General features: G+C 43.1%; 1 protein-coding gene across 2 annotated transcripts in view; it reads right to left on the reverse strand.

Moving 5' to 3' along the window:
- Positions 1 to 6,841: 6,841 nt before the first annotated feature.
- Positions 6,842 to 20,739, reverse strand: part of LOC120020158 (serine/threonine-protein kinase STK11-like) — a 50,825-nt gene continuing 36,927 nt past the window's right edge. Inside the window, exons 8-11 of one of the 2 annotated variants that reach the window (XM_038963636.1) lie at positions 16,658 to 16,715; positions 11,655 to 11,848; positions 8,464 to 8,673; positions 6,842 to 7,480 (exon numbers count right to left, since the gene is read on the reverse strand). In XM_038963636.1, the coding sequence (XP_038819564.1) occupies positions 8,486 to 8,673; positions 11,655 to 11,848; positions 16,658 to 16,715 (440 nt within the window). In that variant the 3' untranslated portion in view covers positions 6,842 to 7,480; positions 8,464 to 8,485. Of the gene's footprint in view, positions 7,481 to 8,454; positions 8,674 to 11,654; positions 11,849 to 16,657; positions 16,716 to 20,739 lie in introns of both variants that reach the window. The other variant, XM_038963635.1, reaches the window with a different exon arrangement.

The following is a 20,739-nucleotide window of genomic DNA, read 5'->3' on the forward strand; positions in this document are numbered from 1 at the left end:
TCTTCCTCTTATATTCTCCTTTTTTTATGTTTGATGGCTCGTTGGAGGTCGTAGTAGAATTTCTTGTATACATCCAGGTCTGTGTTCCGTTCCTTGTAAGCGATAGCTCTAGTCTTTAGCCCAGCGGGGATATTGCCTGTAATCCATGTTTTTTTGGTTTGGATACGTTCGCATTGTGGAGACGATGTCGTCGATGCACTTATTGATGAAAAGCCTTTTGACGGATGTCGTAAACTCCTCAATGCTATCAGATGAATCCTTGAACATATCCCAGTCTGTACCAGAAAAATAGTCTTGTAGCCTCGTGTCTGTTTCATCGGATCACTTCTGTACTAAGCGCGACACTGGTACTTTCTGTTTGAGCTTTTGTTTGTAAACAGGAAGCATGAGGATAGAGTTGTGGTATATTTGCTGAAGGGAGGGCCTTGTATGCGTTTCTGTGGGTAGAATAAAAGTGGTCCAGAGTTTTAGCGCTCCTTGTGGCGCAGGAGACGTGTTGGTAGAAGTAAGGTAGATTGGATTTCAGTCTCCCCGCATTAAAGTCTCTGCCCATAAGAAACATTGCCTCTGGGTGTGCATTTTCTAGTTTGTTTACGACTCCATACAGTTTGTAGAGCTCCAAAGTAGTGTTGGCTTGGGGAGCGATGTAGACAGCAGTGATAATTAGGGCTGGGAACTCTCTTGGTAGATACAATGGTCTGCGGCTTACCATTAGGTATTCTATGTCAGGTTAGCAAAAGCTTGAGAATTCCTTCACACTGGAAGCATCGCACCAGTTGTTGTTTTACAACGAGAAAGAAAATTATCAAAAAGAGTAGAACCAGCTCACCTGCTTGTACTCTATGATTTGACTATTAGATGTTCAATGGTTCTTTTGGAAAAATAATATTTTGCCATATTAAAACTAGACTGTAAAAGGGTTTACCTTAAAATGAGTGACAGACATAAATGAATCACTAATCACATGAAATAAATAATAATCTTTAGAAATAACAAAATAACTATGACTTTACAATGTTGGTGAACTTGGAGACATTTGTGGATTAAGGGCTCTATTCAATACGTATCACGGAAGTTCAGCGTTACAGCTTGATTGAAATTTAAAGGCACTCTTTTCGTGAAATGTCCCATATGTGATGTTATACTGTAAATTCATAGCTATATTCTTGCTAGGAGATAGGTATCCTTGCTTGGAGATTAGACATCCTAGGCTAAGAATATTCAAAGATAAATACACAACGCAGAGGACTCAAGGTCAAGAGGGAATTAACGATCAATGGAAATAGTTGTTTTTCTGTAATAGGGAATTAATGATTTATGGGTCAGAGACACGGGAGGAATTTCAGTCCCGGATGCATAGCTACATGTGGCAAGTTCTCATTGGTCCGAATTGTCTATTCATTGAGCCTGAAACAGGATACTTGTTATTTGGCCGTTGGCCCAGTTTTATTGCAAGAAATTATAATTGGTCAACCACAGGCTAGGGTTGGGTTACAAATTACATCCTGTCGCTTTGTTCTGAGGAGAATCAAAAAGAACAGGGAAGAATGAACATCGACCATCTGCTTCCCAGCAAAACAACTACGATTTGTTTTCTTTGAATAAACCTATTTTTCTCCCCCTGATTTGCTTTGAGGTCTGTGTTATTGAAGAATAACATCAACTGCTAACACTTGGTACCGTGACCCGGATTAATTGGTCATGACCAACAAGAAAAAACTCTTAACTGAAAATATCTGTGCAGTGACGCTCCCCATCCAACCTGACAGAGCTTGAGAGGATATTGAGAGGATTGGCACAGTGTTGTCTGGGTTAGGGTTTGGCCGGGATAGGACGTCATTGTAAATTATTTTGTTTTTAACTGACTCGCCCAGTTAAATCAAATAAAAAAACTAAACCAAAGTACTGAGTAAAGCGTCTAAATACTTGTGATATTTACAGTTTTTATTTTTAATACATTTGCAAAAATGTAAAAAAAAACTGTTTTTGCTTAGTCATTATGGGGTATTGTGTGTAGATTGATGAGGGGAAAAAACGATTTAATCAATTTTAGAATAAGGCTGTAACGTAACAGAATGTGGAAAAAGTAAGGGGTCTGAATACTTTCCGAATGCACTGTAACTATTTATTAAAGTGCTCATTCTGTGCTCTGTTGTGTATTGCATCTTTAACCGCATGGATCACATGGATTTCAATTTAAAAAGTAATTTCACAATTTTTGCTCAGTTCAAACAAATCTAGAAAAACAATTTAATCCCTCAACCCATTCCACAATGTTGTGTGCTCGTCCTCTTTTGTCCTCCTTCTCCAATGCCCCAGACCCATAGCATTTTGCCCTCGACATTCCATCATCTCATGTTGTGTCTGTATATTGTATACTTCAAATTAGTGGATTCGGCTATTTCAGCCACATCCGTTGCTGACAGGTGTATAAAATCGAGCACACAGCCATGCAATCTCCATAGACAAACATTGGCAGTAGAATGGTCTTACTGAAGAGCTCCGTGACTTTCAACGTGGCACCGTCATAGGATAACACCTTTCCAGCTAAATGTCTGCCCTGCTAGAGCTGCTGTTTTTCATGGTTCGGGCCCCTTGTTCCAGTTAAAGGAAATTATAATGCTACAGCATACAATGGCATTCTAGACCATTCTGTGTTTCCAACTTTGTGGCAACAATTTGGGGAAGGCCCTTTCCTGTTTCAGCATGACAATGCCCCCGTGCTCAAAGCGAGTTCCATACAGAAATCTTTTTTTGAGATCGTTGTGGAAGAACTTGACTGGCCGGCACAGAGCCTTGACCTCAACCCCATTGAACACCTTTGGGATGAATTGGAACGCCGACTGCGAGCCAGGCCTAATCGCCCAACATCAGTGCCAACCTCCGTATTGCTCTTCAAATCAAATCAAATTATGTTGGTCACATACACATGGTTAGCAGATGTTAATGCGAGTGTAGCGAAATGCTTGTGCTTCTAGTTCCGATAGTGCAGTAATATCTAAAAAGTAATCTAACAATTCCCAACAACTACCTAATACACACATCAAAAGGGATGGAATAAGAATATGTACATATAAATATATGGATGAGCGATGGCTAAGGCATAGGCAAGGTGCAATAGATGGTATAAGGTACAGTATATACATATGAGATGAGTTTAATATGTTAATATTATTAAAGTGGCATTGTTTAAAGTGACTAGTGATCCATTTATTAAAGTGGACAGTGATTTGAGCCTATGTAGGCAGCAAACTGAGTTAATGATTGCTGTTTTTCAGTCTCTCGGTCCCAGCTTTGATGCACCTGTACTGACCTTGCCTTCTGGATGGTGGCTGGGTGAACAGGCAGTGGCTCGGGTGGTTGTTGTCCTTGATCTTTTTGGCCTTCCTGTGACATCGGGTGGTGTAGATGTCCTGGAGGGCAGGTAGTTTGCCCCCAGTGATGCGTTGTGCAGACGGCACCAACCTCTGGAGAGCCTTGCGGTCAAAGGCGGTGCAGTTGCTGTACCAGGCAGTGATACAGCCCGTAAGGATGCTCTCGATTGTGCATCTGCAAAAGTTTGTCAGGGTTTTAGGTGACAAGCTAAATTTCTTCAGCCTCCTGAGGTTGAAGTGGCACTGTTGCACCTTCATCATCACACAGTCTGTGTGGGTGGACCATTTCAGTTTGTTTGTGATGTGTACACAAAGAACTTAACTTTCCACCTTCTCCACTACATCTTGTGGCTGAATGGAAGCAAGTCTCCAAAGCAATGTTCCAACATCTAGTGGAAAGCCTTCACAGAAGAGTGGAGGCTGTTATAGCACCAAAGGGGACCGACTATATTAACGCCATGATTTTGGAATGAATGTTCGACAAGCAGGTGTCCACATACTTTTAGTGTGTATCACTGACTGACACATGATACAAGGCTGCACCCCCAATTCTGATATTTTTGCCACTAATTGGTCTTTTGACCAGTCAGATCAGATCTTTTGCAAATAATTGGGAAAAATATCACAATTGGGCTGCCTGTGTAAACGCAGGCTAAGTGTCTGCCATAGAAACTTTCACACTCATGGGCAGTTTCTCATTTGGGCAAATGTCCGACCTCCGTGACCCGGTAACCGATAAGTGGTTGAGTAGTGTCAATTCGTTAGTAGGCAAATGGAAGATGGTCCTCCCCTCCTCAATAGCCTCCTTTTGGCATGGAAGAACAAGTGTATCCTACATGAGTCCTTCACGGAATAATTTAGAAATTTGCAACAACTTTTAATCAGCTATTGTTTTCTCTGAGAAAAGCATGCAAACATTTAAAAATGATACTTATCCTTTTATCTATAAAATGTCTTGCATAACTAGCGATAACATTATCACTTTACACATTTTGAGATTCACCCCTGTAAATGTAACTTGTCTGATGACGGGCGATCGGAAAATGAGTAATTTCATACAAGAGCATTTGTCCACTTTCCCTCTCCTTGCCGCCTCTTCTCGATTACCTTTGACCTTTTTCAAAACAAGGCCAGAAGACAGAGGACTCAGAAGTTAAGCAAATCCAATTGAGAAAAGGCTATGGTGTACAAAGGACAGAGAAAGAGGGGGAAGATCGCAATTGCATACTTCTTGCATCCTCATCTCCTTCTTAAAACCCATTGGAGAAGGCCAGAGGGGAGGGACCTCTGGCTTCCTCATCCAATGAGTTTTGAGGAGACAAGGAGAGAGGAATCAAGGAGTATGCAACAGATCTTCCCAAGGTGAGGGGAGAGATGGGACAGAGAAAGAGGAGAAAGAGAGAGCAGGGGACTGGGGGAAGGAGAACTTGGGATGTAGCGCCCACAGGACTGTGAAATCAGTTGCATTCAGGATCATTGACTGACTGAACTAAATGCTTGGAATTGATTGTTGTTAAATGTTTCCAGTACCGTGATTTGACCCTGCATATGCTAATGCAGGGATGGGTAACTCAAGTCCTCGGGGGGCGAGAGTAAGTAAGTAGCCTTGCATGAGCGAGCCGGAACGGCTTAGGAGCAGGAGCCTATCTCCTGTTTCCGTAGTGAGGCAGCTTGATGTATAAGTACACCCCCTGGACAGGACGCTAGTCTATCTCAGGGCCTTACCCCAAATCTATCTCCTTAATGCTGAGTGCCAAGCAGAGATGCATCAGGTCCCATTTTTGTCTTTGGTATGACTCGGCCAGAGATCAAACTCCCAACATCAGGGTGGACACTAACCACAAGGCCACTGAGTTGGTCGGGGGCCAGAGCGGTATCACGTTCCCCCCCATTCCTACAAACACAGCGGAATAAACGAATTGCATTCTAAACTGAAAATCATGATTAGTTGATTATTGGAGTCGGGTGTTAGCTGGGGCAAAAGTGTGCCACCAATCAGTCCCGCCCCCACCCTGAAGACTGGAGTTGCCCATTCCCTTGCGCCAATGAGTGAGTTCTTGGCACCCAATTACCCAACCCCACTGGAAGGGATGGTTTTTCCATGTTAAAGCAATGTTGTACCATATCATTTTTTTGCAAACATGATTTAGACCTTAACATTGGGTAGTGGTACTTATTACATTGTATTCTGCAAAACAAAGCGTGAATTCCTTGGTACTGCTACTGGGACTAGGGTTCGAGCTGTTGAACAACGCTGAATAAAAAGGTCCCTGTATGTATCTGGTAGGTCATTTAGCGTATAGAAAGAAATATCTGTACAGCGTAGAAATCCCTAAAGTGTTGTAATGCCGTGATTCGTAGACTTCCAGGGACTAACCAATGTACATATTTCTTTTTTTTAAAAGACTAAGAGAGAAAGAAGAAAAAACCTGTTCACTCCACTTCCGTCATTGTATAAATTCAAGGTGGCTTTGCAGGGGAGCAGACTGAACGACGAAACAAAATAGCGATGACGGCAATAGGTGACTGGTAAAGCACATAGGATGCAGGGCAGACGTACACACAACTGTCAGAGATGCCATCAGCACAATCATGGAAATGGGGATGGGTTCATTCCAACCGTTAAGAAATAAACTAAGAATGAAGTCAGAAAAGCAGGAATTCTTTATTAATCAAAAGGTATATTGCTGAGGTTTCCCACTGAGTTTTGCCTGGTCTGGGCTCTGCAGAGATTCTCTCAGTGCTGGGCTGACGTGGGCAGTGTTTGTCTCTCTCCATCTTACGCAATTTGCTGCCCCCATCAGCCCAGCACTAAGAATAGATTACAAAGCAGGTGAGTCATAGCACAGGGAGGGAGGAGAGGGGGCTCAAAAGAGGGAGAGCAGAGGAGATGAGTTGGAGGATAGAGGGAGAGGGATGGAGAGAAGGGGAAAGAGAGGGGGATGGAGAGCAAAGGAGATAGCAGGTAAGTCAGAAGAGAGAGGGAAAATGGGAGAGTGGGGAAAAGAGGGAGAAAGACAGCAGAGGAAAGTGCAGGTGAGTCAGACCAGAGAGCAAGGGGGAGAGAAATGGAAAGATGGAGAAAGAGAAGGTGGAAGAGAGAGGGGGAGAGAAGTGAGTCATAGGGGGAAGAGTTTCCAGGGATGTGATCAGTGAACAATAAGACGATCAGAGGGGAAAAAAGGCTAGCAGCGCATCTTTTAACACACAGATGCCTGACAACATATTACTCCAGTTTTTCCGTGGTCTGAAGAATCCCATTTGACATTTTCTGATCCCCTCTTCAGTTTTAAAGTTTCGAATCACCCTCGATCTCCCTTCCCCCTCTCTGGAAACGTAGTGTTCCCACTAACATCGTGTTGGTGTGAAATAAAACCACAAGGTTTATTCATTTGTATAAATAAAACCCTGCAGTATAATGACCACATGCACCGTCAGAAAATAAAAAATGGTAGACAGACAACAAATAGGGTTTGGTTGGGATGTGTTTTATATAAATAATTACAAAATATTTATTGGAAAAAATAATCAAAACAAAAACTAATGGAAACAAAACAAACCCCCCCAACTCACCATCAGCGGTGGTTGTCAAGGTTTCAGTCCATTTGTCTGTCCTTAACTGAGTAGTTTTCCGTAAAGCTCCGTACAGCATGCAGTTTTACATGGGTATCACTATCATCATCGTCAAAGTTTAAATATATACGTATTCTTTATCAATGTCATTTTTACACATCACAATGTGCATCTTTAAAAACTGCAGTTAGGTTCCGGAAAATAAAAGATTGTCTATAAACTAAAACAAACTGAGGCAGAGGTCAGAAAAGGTAGATCTCACACAGCCAGGCCACGCCTCCTCTGGGACAGCCAGACAACAGAGGAAGGAGGGAGTGAAGGGAAACACAAGCACTTCACACCAAGACCTTCGAGGGTAGTCTCTGAGCAGTCTCCATTTCTCTCCCCCTTTCCCGCTCTCTGTCACGCGCATGGCATCCTTGAAGAAGAGTTTGTATCCGAATGGTTCAGGAGGAAACGTGGGGCACCACATCAGCAGGCTTCTCTCACCATTGTCAAGCACTCCAAAAACAGAAGGACGGGAAAAGATGAACCTGGGAGGACAGAGAGAGAGAGTTAAAGAGAGGAAGGGCAAGCTTCATTTAGTTCATTTTATTGTACGAGACTATGGCATGACAAATAGGATTATTTATGACATACAGCGACTTAAAACGGATATTTAAGGGCACACTTTTCCTTATACGAGCATCAAAGGCTTATTTGTCACACCCGCGCACGCACACACAAAGTGATCGAGACTTCCCTCTGCCTCCAGCAGCACACAGATAAAGCAGCTGAATGATGGCAGACCCTACATGGAGAATGAATGAATAGCGGTTATTTAGGAGAGAGCCGTGCAGGCGGGATCACAGAGAAAATACAGCTGACAGGGAGAGAGGGACATAGAGGGAAACAATATCCTGCCTGCACCCCACTCCATCTAGACCAACGTGAGTCATCTCTAGAACAAATTAATACAGACACTGCTGCACATCCTACCAAGTAGCTCTGCAATCTGTGTGTGCGCATGCGAGAGAGCTTTATGCCTGCTAGCGCAAAGGCTACGTGTGTGAGTAAAAGAGAGAGAGGCTTTGTTAGAGGTATGTGTGTGCCATCCTAATGCAGTTGTGAGGTGTGTGTGTGTGCCCACGCTCTCTCTGAACTTCCGTCTCTGAGAGGATGCCTGGGGAGCAGTGGTGTGATGGAGATGACTCATACAGAAGACAGCTGCATCTCACCGGTTTCTCTCCTCCCTTCCCTCCATCCCATTAGACTGCAGAGTAGCATCACTGTCTGAGGATCTGTTTTCCACTCTCCTCCTGTAACTCCCTCCATCTGTCTTCATTTCCCTCCCTCTAGTCTCCCTCCGTCTTCCCTTCGGTCTTCAGAAGAAGAAGACGTGCCCCCCCCCCACCAGCACAAATGTCTCATTCACAACTCCCTCCATCACTCAGAGGAGTAAATGCTTTTTGAAAGAGTGCAACAAATATTACACCTACACAGTACACATCCACGCACAATGACATACCCTTCTCACCAGGTGGGTTGTTGAGGTGGAGTCATTGCTGTTTGCAGGTGGAGAGCTTGCGTATCTTGCTGGCTGTGGATACTCCTTTGCGGGAGGGGTTGGATGAGGACCTGCACTCTGGCTTGGCCTTGCTCTCCGTTCCGTTCACACAAACAGGCTTGGCCTGGGCCCGGCTCCGATCCACCTCACCCTCGTCTAAGTCCTCCTCTGGCACCTGGCCTGGTGGACAGAGAGAGAGAGAGGGAATAGAGACCGGTTAACACAGAACACCGTGACAGTCACAAACACATTCGCATAGTTGCAGACATAGAAACACACAAATAGACACACACAGAGAGACATATACAGACCAAGAGCGCTTCTCGTTGCAGAGTATTGTTTTGTAAACAGCTGATAGGCATTTTCCAAATATTTGAGACTTTTTTATTGATTTGTTTTACCTGTTACATTCTGAAACTGTCGTAGTAGTTGTACTGAGCCACGTAAAACTATGGAGGCCCATCCCCACCACAAAAAAACTTTAACTATTTTATCATACAACATCATTGCAACACAGGTCCCACAGAGGCTGGGGGGGGTGGGAATTGTTTTCCTAGGGCCCCGAGTTTTTCCTGGTGTGGTAGTAGGCTAAACTAACCAACTCAGAACCCTAGCTGTAGGGTATGACATAGTAATCAATCAGCTGAAAAAAGAAAACTGACGGGCTATGATGGGACCAGATTATTTGTGTAATCAGGTCATATGGTTTAGAAAAGTCCTTGCTCGTATGAGATGAGTAATGTAGGGTATGTAAACATTATATGAAGTGGCATTGTTTAAAGTGGCTAGTGATACATTTCTTACATCAATGTTTCCATTATTAAAGTGTCTGGAGTTGAGTCAGTATGTTGGCAGCAGCCACTCAATGTTATTGATGGCTGTTTAACAGTCTGATGGCCTTGAGATAGAAGCTGTTTTTCAGTCTCTCGGTCCCTGCTTTGATGCACCTGTACTGACCTCGCCTTCTGGATGATAGCGGGGTGAACAGGCAGTGGCTCAGGTGGTTGTTGTCCTTGATGATCTTTTTGGCCTTGCTGTGACATCGGGTGGTGTAGGTGTCCTGGAGGGCAGGTAGCTTGCCCCCAGTGATGCGTTGTGCAGACCTCACTACCCTCTGGAGAGCCTTACGGTTATGGGCGGAGCAGTTGCCGTAGCAGGCGGTGATACAGTCCGACAGGATGCTCTCGATTGTGCATCTGTAAAAGTTTGTGAGTGTTTTTGGTGACAAGCCAAATTTCTTCAGCCTCCTGAGGTTGAAGAGGAGCTGCTGCGCCTTCTTCACCACGCTGTCTGTGTGGTTGGACCATTTCAGTTGGTCTGTGATGTGTACGCCGAGGAACTTAAAACTTTCTACCTTCCCCACTACTGTCCCGTCGATGTGGATAGGGGGGTGCTCCCTCTGCTGTTTCCTGAAGTCCACGATCATCTCCTTTGTTTTGTTGACGTTGAGTGTGAGGTTATTTTCCTGACACCACACTCCGAGGGCCCTCACCTCCTCCCTGTAGGCCATCTCGTCGTTGTTGGTAATCAAGCCTACCACGGTAGTGTCATCTGCAAACTTGATGATTGAGTTGGAGGCGTGCATGGCCACACAGTCGTGGGTGAACAGGAAGTACAGGAGAGGGCTGAGAACGAGATGGAGATGTTGTTACCTACCCTCACCACCTGGGGGCGGCCCGTTAGGAAGTCCAGGACCCAGTTGTTTAGTCTGTCTGGGAACAAGACATCCTGGTCCGCGACGGGGCTGGTTTTCCTTTTATAGTCCGTGATTGTCTGTAGACCCTGCCACATACCTCTCGTGTCTGAGCCGTTGAATTGCGACTCTACTTTGTCTCTATACTGATACTTAGCTTGTTTGATTGCCTTGCGGAGGGAATAGCTACACTGTTTGTATTCGGTCATGTAGCTATTCCCTCCCATCTAGACAATTCTGTGTTTCCAAATTTGTGGCAACAGTTTGGGGAAGGCCCTTTCCTGTTCCAGCATGACAATGCCCCCGTGCACAAAGTGAGGTCCATACAGAAATGGTTTGTCGAGATCGGTGTGGAAGAACTTGACTGGCCTGCACAGAGCCCTGACCTCAAACCCATCAAACACCTTTGGGATGAATTGGAACGCCGACTGCGAGCCAGGCCTAGTCACCCAACATCAGTGCCTAACCTCACTAATGCTCTCGTGGCTGAATGGAAGCAAATCCCCGCAGCAATGTTCTAGTGGAAAGCCTTCCCAGAAGAGTGGCGGTTGTTATAGCAGCAAAAGAGGGGGACCAACTCCATACTAATGCCCATGATTTTGGAATGAGAGGTTCGACGAACAGGTGTCCACATACTTTTGGTCACGTGGTGAATTATCCGATAAAGTCACTCACCGCCATTCAAGTTCTCTGCAGCGCCATTGAACAATTCGATTTTTGTAGGTCATCATACTTCAGCGACAGGGACTACTGCGGTTATATTATCAGTCCCTTTGTTGCCAAGCAAGATTTTAATGAAAATAAAGAGAAAAGTCTAGCTAACAAAATCTGAATTCTTCAAGCACTAGGTTTAGGTCCTCTTAAGCCATTATAACCAAGACTCAGGAAAGATGTGTATTCATTGATTTTCGAGTATAACAACTGTCCAAACTGTGAGGCTTGCCCAACCTACAAAATGTCTATAGTGCAGTAAGTTAATGGAGGTAATACGTTATATTTCCAGTTGAACGGTTCCCCCCCCGAGCTTTAAACGTTTAACAGTGTAAACTGGTAACATCACCTTAAAAAAAGACATGGTTAAACCCCGTCTTTGTGGCACACAGTATTAGAACAACAACTGAAACATGTAAAGAGAAGACTGCAACACTGTTCCCCCAAGCCTTTTAAAAACAAACTATAGGCACTTGAAGTTCTGATCTATTTTGCTTCCTACTGACTGTAGTCGATCCTCCATCTGAACTCTCCCTGCCTTTCCTGAGCCCGCCACCAGTCCACTTGTGTGTCTGTTTCTATCTCGCTCCCTCTACCTGGCGCAGGGAAGTCATATACAGTGTCTTCAAAAAGTATTCACTCCTCGACTATTTCCACATTACGGAACTTGAAATGTATTGAGTTGAGATTTTTTGTCACTGGCCTACACACAATACCCCAATAAAAGTGGAATTATGTAGGGCTCCTCCCTCCTTACCTGGCACAGTGAAGTCCTGAGTGTAGATGATTGTGTCCTCCTGGTCGTAGAGCTCGTCATCGTCCTCCTCGGTGTACCCGTGCAGGTCCTCCAGGTAGGGCACCACCGTCATGCTGCGCCACACGTCCCGGCTCTCCGCGCTGGCAGGGATCGGCACCGGTGGTTCCGTCGGCGGGTGTTTTTTACGTACCCAGCTAAGGGCAGAAGGCAAAGTGGGGGTGGGGGGGGGGGGGGGGGGGGGGGGGGGGATTGTATGACTAGTTACTAAACACATCTTGGCAAAAGTTAAGCCAGTATAGCCCGATACCTCTCCAATAGGCTGACCCACGTTTGTATCACAACTTAGTAGTCAGTTTTCATATGGCGACATTTAGCTACATTTTAATGCAACCCAACCAGATATAGAAAATGTATTTCAGTGTGTGACGGGGGGGGGGGGGGGATTCATTTATGCTTCACTGCTTATATACCCAGCACCGTGCTGCTATAAAGAGTTTAAATGAGGCACCATCAGAGGCAGTTGTGGAGGGTGTTTCAGCGGGAGGGCTACTGAGGGGTTGATTAGGGTTTCTTTCTCTCGCCCCTCGTTCTCTCCCTAGGGTTACATTCTTTCCCTTTCTCACGCACTCTTTTTCCCTCATTCTCTCCCCAAATTGCAAGAGGGCCAAGAACCCCCTTGTCGAAAAAGGATGACTGTTATTAGTAACCATGGAAACTGAGTCATCAAAGTCATTGGAGCTCGTTTTAGCCAAGTGTTAGAATGCACTTTGAAAATACTTTTCTCTCTTCTCCTCTTTCGGTCTCTTTCACACACACAGAAAAGGAGAAAATTGATTTCAGCTTGCCTGTAGACCAGCTAGTGTTGGATTCTGGAAATGGTCCTCTAGAAGATGAAATGTTGAATAAAATTATATTTGATCTCACTCTGCCGATTGTCCGTGGTGTTGGTCCTTCAGCTGCTAAAAATGTGAGGCAATATCTACAAGAAAGTATTGTTTACCTTTTTAGAGCACCGGTACTAAAGAAGACACTTCAATTACCTGGTACATGCCCAAAACCACATAAACATCTGCAAGACTTCAGTGGCATGGTTCGCATGCGTGTACTTCAGTCTTGTACATGTGTTTTGCTCATGACTGAAGGCACATCTTGATTGCCACACACATAGACCCACTTTTGAAATCGGTGTAGTATTACTTTCCTGTTGATATTTTGATCTAAAATTTTGACCAGCTGAGGGACCAACACCACAGACAATCATCAGAGTAAGTTTAAATATAATTTTATTCAAAATTCGTGACAGACAAGGGACTTTTGGGATTGTTCTATATAAAAGGTGCGTGGCATTGTCTACATAAGTTGAAGACACATTTGGTAACTAGACTTCAGCATGCTTTGGCCAGCCTCTCTCCCTCTATTCTTCCTCTCCCTCCATACCCATTTATACTCGAGGTCGACCGATTAAATCGGTATGGCCGATTAATTAGGGCCGATTTCAAGTTTTCATAACAATCGGTAATCGGCTTTTTTGGACACTGTTCATGGCCAATTACATTGCACTCCACGATGAGACTGCGTGGCAGGCTGACCACTTGTTACGCAAGTGCAGCATCAAAAGGACCTTGTGGCTGCAAGGAGCCAAGGTAAGTTGCTAGCAAGCTTTAAAAACTTCTCTAATAAAAAAAATTTAAAAAAAGAATCTTCACATAATCACTAGTTAACTACACATGGTTGATAATATTACTAGGTTAACTAGCTTGTTTCGCATTGCATATAATCAATGCCTGTTAATTTATCATCGAATCACAGCCTACTTTAACTTCGCGAAACAGGTGATGATTTAACAAAAGTGCATTTGCGGAAAAAGCACATACGTTGCACAAATGTACCTAACCATAAACATCAATGCCTTTCTTAAAATCAATACACAAGTATATATTTTGAAACCTGCATATGTAGTTAAAATAAATTAATGGTAGCAGGCAATATTAACTAGGGAAATTGTGTCACTTCTTGCGTTCTGTGCAAGCAGAGTCAGGGTATATGCAGCAGTTAGGGCCGCCTGGCTCGTTGCGAACTGTGTAAAGATCGTAATTAATTTGCCAGAATTTTACATAATTATGACATAACATTGAAGGTTGTGCAATGTAACAGCAATATTTAGACTTACGGTTGCCACCCGTTCGATTTCCGGCTTTTACCATATTAATGACCAAAGGCTCATATTTCTGTGTGTTTATTATATTAGAATTAAGTATATGATTTGATAGATCAGTCTGACTGAGCGGTGGTAGGGAGCAGCAGGCTCGTAAGCATTCATTCAAACAGCACTTTACTGCGTTTGCCAGCAGCTCTTAGCAATGCCTGACGCACAGCGCTGTTTATGACTTCAAGCCTATCAACTCCCGAGATTAGTCAAAAAGGTATATGAAATACAAATGGTAGAGAGAAATAGTCCTATAATTCCTATAATAACTACAACCTAACTTCTTACCTGGGAATATTGAAGACTCGTGTTAAAAGGAACCACCAGCTTTCATATGTTCTCATGTTCTGAGCAAGGAACTTAAACATTAGCTTTTTTAAATGGCACATATTGCACTTTTACTTTCTCCTTCAACACTGTTTTTGCATCATTTTTGCATCAAATTGAACATGTTTCATTATTTATTTGAGACTAAATAGATTTTTATTTATGTATTATATTAAGTTAAAATAAAAGGGTTCATTGTTGATTCAGTATTGTTGTAATTGTCATTATTACAAATATATATATATATTTTTTTTAAGTCGGCCAATTAAATCGGTATCGGCTTTTGTTGGTCCTCCAATCGGTATCGGCGTTGAAAAATCATAATCGGTCGACCTCTAGTTTATACTTTCCTAGCCCACTGATGTCATCGGAGCACCTTGTCGGTATCAGCGAGCGTGCAACAAATAATAAATATTAAGCATATGTTTGGAGGTCTAGTAATTTCAAGGCTATTAATGTCAGAGGAAAATACAACCGTATGCACACAATGTCACAAGGATGAAATGGACCGTATTACAGGGCTTGAAATAAACTTTTTTTTTGCCAATTTGGAAAAGTAGGACAGATTTCTGACTATTCCAAAAGCTCAAGTTTCTTGTCCCCCACCAAAAAATGGTCTAACACCGTGAGCCAAAAAGGTGACTGAAATTTGGAATTATTATTACTGATATTGACTTCAACGCAAGGTAGCCAACTAAGACATGTTCTAAGACATGTTTGTTGATCTATTTGTAGGCCAAAATATTCTGTTTTCAGGAAGATCTTGACAACATCTACTTGTCAAGTAGGCTATTCTAAAAATAGTTTTGTTTCAGCCAGTATTGCATAGCGGAGAATGGCAGCTTTCCAATGGTGTCAGAAGTATTTCTCGACACCAGATTTTGAGAGCCTGAGACAGTTTTACAACCTGAGACAGTTTTACAAACCTGAGACAGTTTTACAAACCTGAGACAGTTTTACAACCTGAGACAGTTTTACAACCTGAGTATGCAGCATTGGTTTCATCAACTGCACTCTCGTAACAACTGAGTGTCTGCCATTTGCAGTTATACACAAGTGGCGGTGGAAAGTTTTTTAGGACATCAGACATGACAACGATATTAATACATGCCAATAGCTAAATAGTTAACTAGCAAGATAACCAGCCAAACTACACAATGTTTTGAATTGGTTATCTTGCTAGTCTGTTGTATATCATTATTTGACCTGCTACTGCAATGTCTCTCTCGCTCTCTCTTTTGGAAATGGCCCAGACACAGGTGATGCACACACCATTACCTTTTCATTGCTGACCAAACATTTGCTATAACTGGTCAACTAACTCACTAACTAGCAATGAATATCAACAAATGTGCACACTTTGATCGAGACTGACCACAAAAACCCATCTCGCGACTTCATATCATTGAAAGACCGCTCGTGCCTGTCAATGCAGGCCTACAATAATTCTACTACGATACGCTCTGGAGAGATTGGGAGGACGGTGCGCAACACATTGCATCCGGAGGACACTATGATCGAATTGTGATTGGAGCTGCCTAATTGTTTGATATTGTGATTCTTGCGTGATTTATTTGATTTGTTCATTCTGACAACTTAAAATCTATAATTTGCTTGTCCCAAAAAAAAGTGTACTTTCCCTGGGCAAGGGGACAAGTGTTATTGTCGAGCCTGCTTATTGCATACTAATAAAAACAAAGATCTATGACTTCTCGGTTTCTAGCGTACCATTACTTGTTTATTTCATTTCGAAGCATCTAGACTGCACCATAAGGTCCGCCAGGTCAGCGGAGTCAATCACCACCTTCCGGAGACACCTGAAACCCCACCTCTTTAAGGAATACCTAGGATAGGATAAAGTAATCCTTCTAACCCCCCCCCCCCCCCCCCCCCCCCCCCCCCCCCCCTTAAAAGAGTTAGATGCACTATTGTAAAGTGGTTGTTCCACTGGATATCATAAGGTGAATGCACCAATTTGTAAGTCGCTCTGGATAAGAGCGTCTGCTAAATGACTTAAATGTAATGTAAATGTAAATAAGGTGTGCTAACATTCCTATTTTCTGAAGAAGATATCTCCATTTTATATCTGAACTCTTCCCAAGGCCAAAAATCTCATTGTCTGAAATTCTTAGAGAAACTCATAGCATGAGATGTGTGATATAAAGTGCCCATCCCTTTGCCTCCTCAGGTCTCAGGCAGTCTGTCCTTGATGCTGGAGCAGTAGAACCAGAGAATCACAACAGAATCATTCTAAATCTCTGTGTGGAACACTAGAACAGTCTGGATGAACAGTGACAGACTTCACAGCATAGCTGAGGGCAAAGAGGGCACAGCCTTCTATATGGACTGGAGAATTGTCAAGGTCAATTCCATTTCAGTTCAATCGAATCAGAAGATGAATGGAATCTAACTGAAGACTTGGAAGGTGTCATTTAGGCAATTTTCAACATGGATTACTTCAGTCACTTACTTGTGTTGCCTTATGTGCTGTATTGAAAACCTCTTGAGGGGATCATATTCAAGCATTCCTGGAGAAGACAAAGAAGCTAAATGTAAGGACACAGGAGTGGAAAAGGGAGATAAAAGGGGGAAATAGGAATAATTATAATAATAACAATACAGAGGAAGAGGAGGAGTACACATTTACAGTGCATTCGGAAATAATTCAGACCTCTTCCCCTTTTCCACATTTTCTTACGTTACAGCCTTGTTCTCAAATGGATCACACACACAATACCCCATAATGACAACGCGAAAACAGGAGTAGAAATTTTTGTAAGTTTATTATATATATATATAAAAAATATATATAAAAAAAAAAGTAGATACATTTTCAGACCCTTCGCTATGAGACTCGAAATTGAGCTCATGTGCATCCTGTTTCCATTGATCATCCTTGATGTTTCTACAACTTGATTGAAGTCCACCTGTGGTAAATTCAATTGATTGGACATGATTTGGAAAGGCACACACCGGTCTATATAAGGTTCCACAGTTGACAGTGCATGTCAGAGCAAAAACCAAGCCATGAGATCGAAGGAATTGTCCGTAGAGCTTCGAGGCAGGATTGTGTCGAGGCACAGATCTGGAAGAAGTTTGGAACCACCAAGACTCTTACTAGAGCTGGCCGCCCAGTCAAACTGAGCAACTGAGTGAGAAAGGCCTTGGTCAGGGAAGTGATCAAGAATCCGATGGTCACTGACAGAGCTCCTCTGTGGAGATCGGAGTATCTTCAGAAGGACAACCATCTCCGCAGCACTCCACCAATCAGGCCTTTAGGCCAGACGGAAGCCACTCTTCAGTAAAAGCACATGACAGACCGCTTAGAGTTTGCCAAAATGCACCTAAAGTCTCTCTGACCATGAGAAACAAGATTCTATGGTCTGATGAAACCAAGATTGAACTCTTTGGCGTGAACGCCAAACGTCACATCTGGAGGAAACCTGGCACCATCCCTACAGTGAAGCATGGTGGTGGCAGCATCATGTTGTGGGGATGTTTTTCAGCGGCAGGAACTGGAAGACTAGTCAGGATCGAGGGAAAGATGAACGGTGCAAAGTACAGAGAGATCCTTGATGAAAACCTGCTCCAGCACGCTCAAGACCTCAGACTGGGGCTAAGGTTCACCTTCCAACAGTACAATGACCCTAAGCACACAGTCAAGACAATGCAGGAGTGGCTTCGGGACAAGTCTCTGAATGTCCTAGACTGGCCAAGCCAGAGCCCGGACTTGAACCCGATCAAACGTCACTGTAGAGACCTGAAAATAGCTGTGCAGCGATGCTCCCCATCCAACCTGACAGAGCTTGAGAGGATCTGCAAAGAATAATGAGAGAAACTCCCCAAATACAGGTGTGCCAAGCTTTTAGCGTCATACCCAAGAAGACTTGAGGCTGTAATCGCTGCCAAAGTTGCTTCAACAAAGTACTGACTAAAGGGTCTGAATACTTATGTAAATGTAATATTTCAGTTTTCTATTTTTAATACATTTACAACCATTTCTAAAAACCTGTTTTTGATTTGTCATTATGGGGTATTGTGTGTAGACTGATGAGGGAAAAAAAACAATTTAATCAATTTTAGAATAATGCTGTTAGGTAACAAAATGTGGAAAAAGTCAAGGGGTCTGAATACTTTCCGAATGCACTGTAGGCCTGCCTAAGTTACGGTATTAAGACTAAACAGGATGGGCTCTTAGGTCTACAGCTTGATGGTGGTTATACAAGGCTGCTCTAATAAGCCTACTAATGATAATGACATTACTTATTATTATAATGATGATCATAATAGTAATTATAACAATAAGGTGATCAAGGAAAGAGGGTTATTATTTCGATAATAAATATAAAAATCTGACAATTTGGATAATACCAGAGAGGCTGGTCTAACAATAAAAAGTGTAAAGCATAGCAAAGACTAAAAACAGACAAATTTGTGAAATTGTTTATCCGACATCTTGTGGTTGCGTGAGGCTTGGTGCTCACGGGATCAGTAGGCTATTAAAACAAACACTCAAACAGGCAACAGAAGCAGGATCTGTCTTATTTCTGTAGATATGGATGGTTTATAAACCCAGGCACATTTAACAGTTAGACTATTGATTACAGACCTAATTAAGTTGGGGTTTCCTCTCTCCTCACTGTTCTTAGACAATTAAGTCAAGGGCTGTTTTCTCATCTTCTAACTCTGCTGCTGCTTCCGCCGCATCGATCTCAACATCAATATGCTGGGTAACTTTGCTATTTTGCACTTAGCAACAAGGTCTAGGAAAAGGCAACAATTTAACAGCGCACTGATGTGTGTCAGAACAGCGACCACTATCCAATGCGGGAGAAAGCGCATGTTACAAAATATTGTTTTGCACCATGTGTTGCACCATTGTTCGTACATAATAACCACATACAATTTCAGTAGCACATCTCTTAGACTGATGGACTGTGCCATCCCCACGGCCTCCACTCAGACAGGTGTCTTGTACGCCACAATTTTTTTTTTTTTTTTTTTTTTTTACTACTGCTCGACTAAAATAAATCTCGGTCGACCAGTAGCCTATCGGCCAAACAAACGACCAGCCGACAAAATGGGGAGGGCCCTAATCTGTGCACATCCCTACTGTCCATGGCTCTGTCCTTACTACTGCCTAGCCCGCTGCCAAAGCAAGGGAGGGGGGCTATCCGAGGACAGACAATGGAGACATACAAGGAATGACAACGACGAACTGCCCACAATACAAATACTATGACAAAAAGGTCAGACTAGGGCATCGTAAAATGTGCACAATGCTGCAACAAATGTGATAATATATAGTGCCAAAACATTTATCAGCCTACACTAACAGTCATTCCAATTAGGTCACAAAAAATAACTAATGCTTCTTCAATGCCGTAGCCGTGCAGAGCTATCAGCATGACTACGTTAATGGGTTCTACTTTCTACGGGTTGGGGGAGGTACGCCATGCGTGCTGATGGCATTTATGGGCGTGCTGAAGGACACCTTTGTGCCAGGCAGCGAGTTTATTTTAGAGACGCTAATTGCAGGCTGGCTCTTAGAACTGGGCTGCGTCACCACACACATCACTACATACACACGTGTGCACACATATCTAACATACATATCTAACATACAAGCAGGCATGCGCACAGACACGTCAAGAGGAAATGGACAGTCAGATAATGGTGGTCTGCATTAATGACAGTGCTGATAGAAATTGGTTTGATATTTCTCTATGACTATTTTTAAGCTCGCATTGCTTTGACTACAAAGAAGTTTAACAAAGGGAAAAAAACACTTCCGTTCTGAATCTAGTCTCGTTCACAAAATGAATGTGGGTCATTTTCGAAAGCTATGATGAGCTTTGCAGACAAAGCTCTTCTGCATCAGAGAAAAACATTTGACCTGTCCTACACTACCCATTGCCATTCAATGAATTGCCTAAACCCTTCAATATCAATCAGATCAACTGTGCCTTTGTTGTTAGAAAGTGTTGTGATAACGTCCTTTCTAGCATGCCTAGCCAGTCGCCACTTTGAGGCTTTAAATGTCACAGAGGAAAATACTACTGTATACGCACGCACACGTGAACTTACACGTCCCAGGGATGAAATCATTTTGAAGCATCTAGACTGCACCACAAGGCATGCTAACATTCCTCTTTCTGAAGAAGATATCTCCCTTATATATCTGAAGTCTCCAAGGCCAAATCTCATTGTCTTTGAGGTTCTACCGTATGCGTAGTCCACTTCTGTTCCTATATCAATTGGAATATGATAGCGGCAGGGTTGTTCAGAGGAATTTCAATAGAGTGTATGATAGGTTACAGGCCTCTGATGCAGAGGAGACTGATGGAGTCAACGTCATGGTGCCATCTACTGGACAAGCTCAGAAAATACCACAGGGCATTTCTCAATGTATTCCAGTGATTCCCCTAACACACAAGGGTGGCCAACTCCTGTCCGGAATAGATAGCGGGTGCAGGCTTTTGTTCCAGCCCAGCACTAACATTCAATTTTAGGCCATGAGTAGTTGGAAATCGGGTGCATTTGAGTTGACCT

This window comes from Salvelinus namaycush, chromosome 25 (genome assembly GCF_016432855.1).
Source record: "Salvelinus namaycush isolate Seneca chromosome 25, SaNama_1.0, whole genome shotgun sequence".
Classification (NCBI taxonomy): Eukaryota; Metazoa; Chordata; class Actinopteri; order Salmoniformes; family Salmonidae; genus Salvelinus; species Salvelinus namaycush.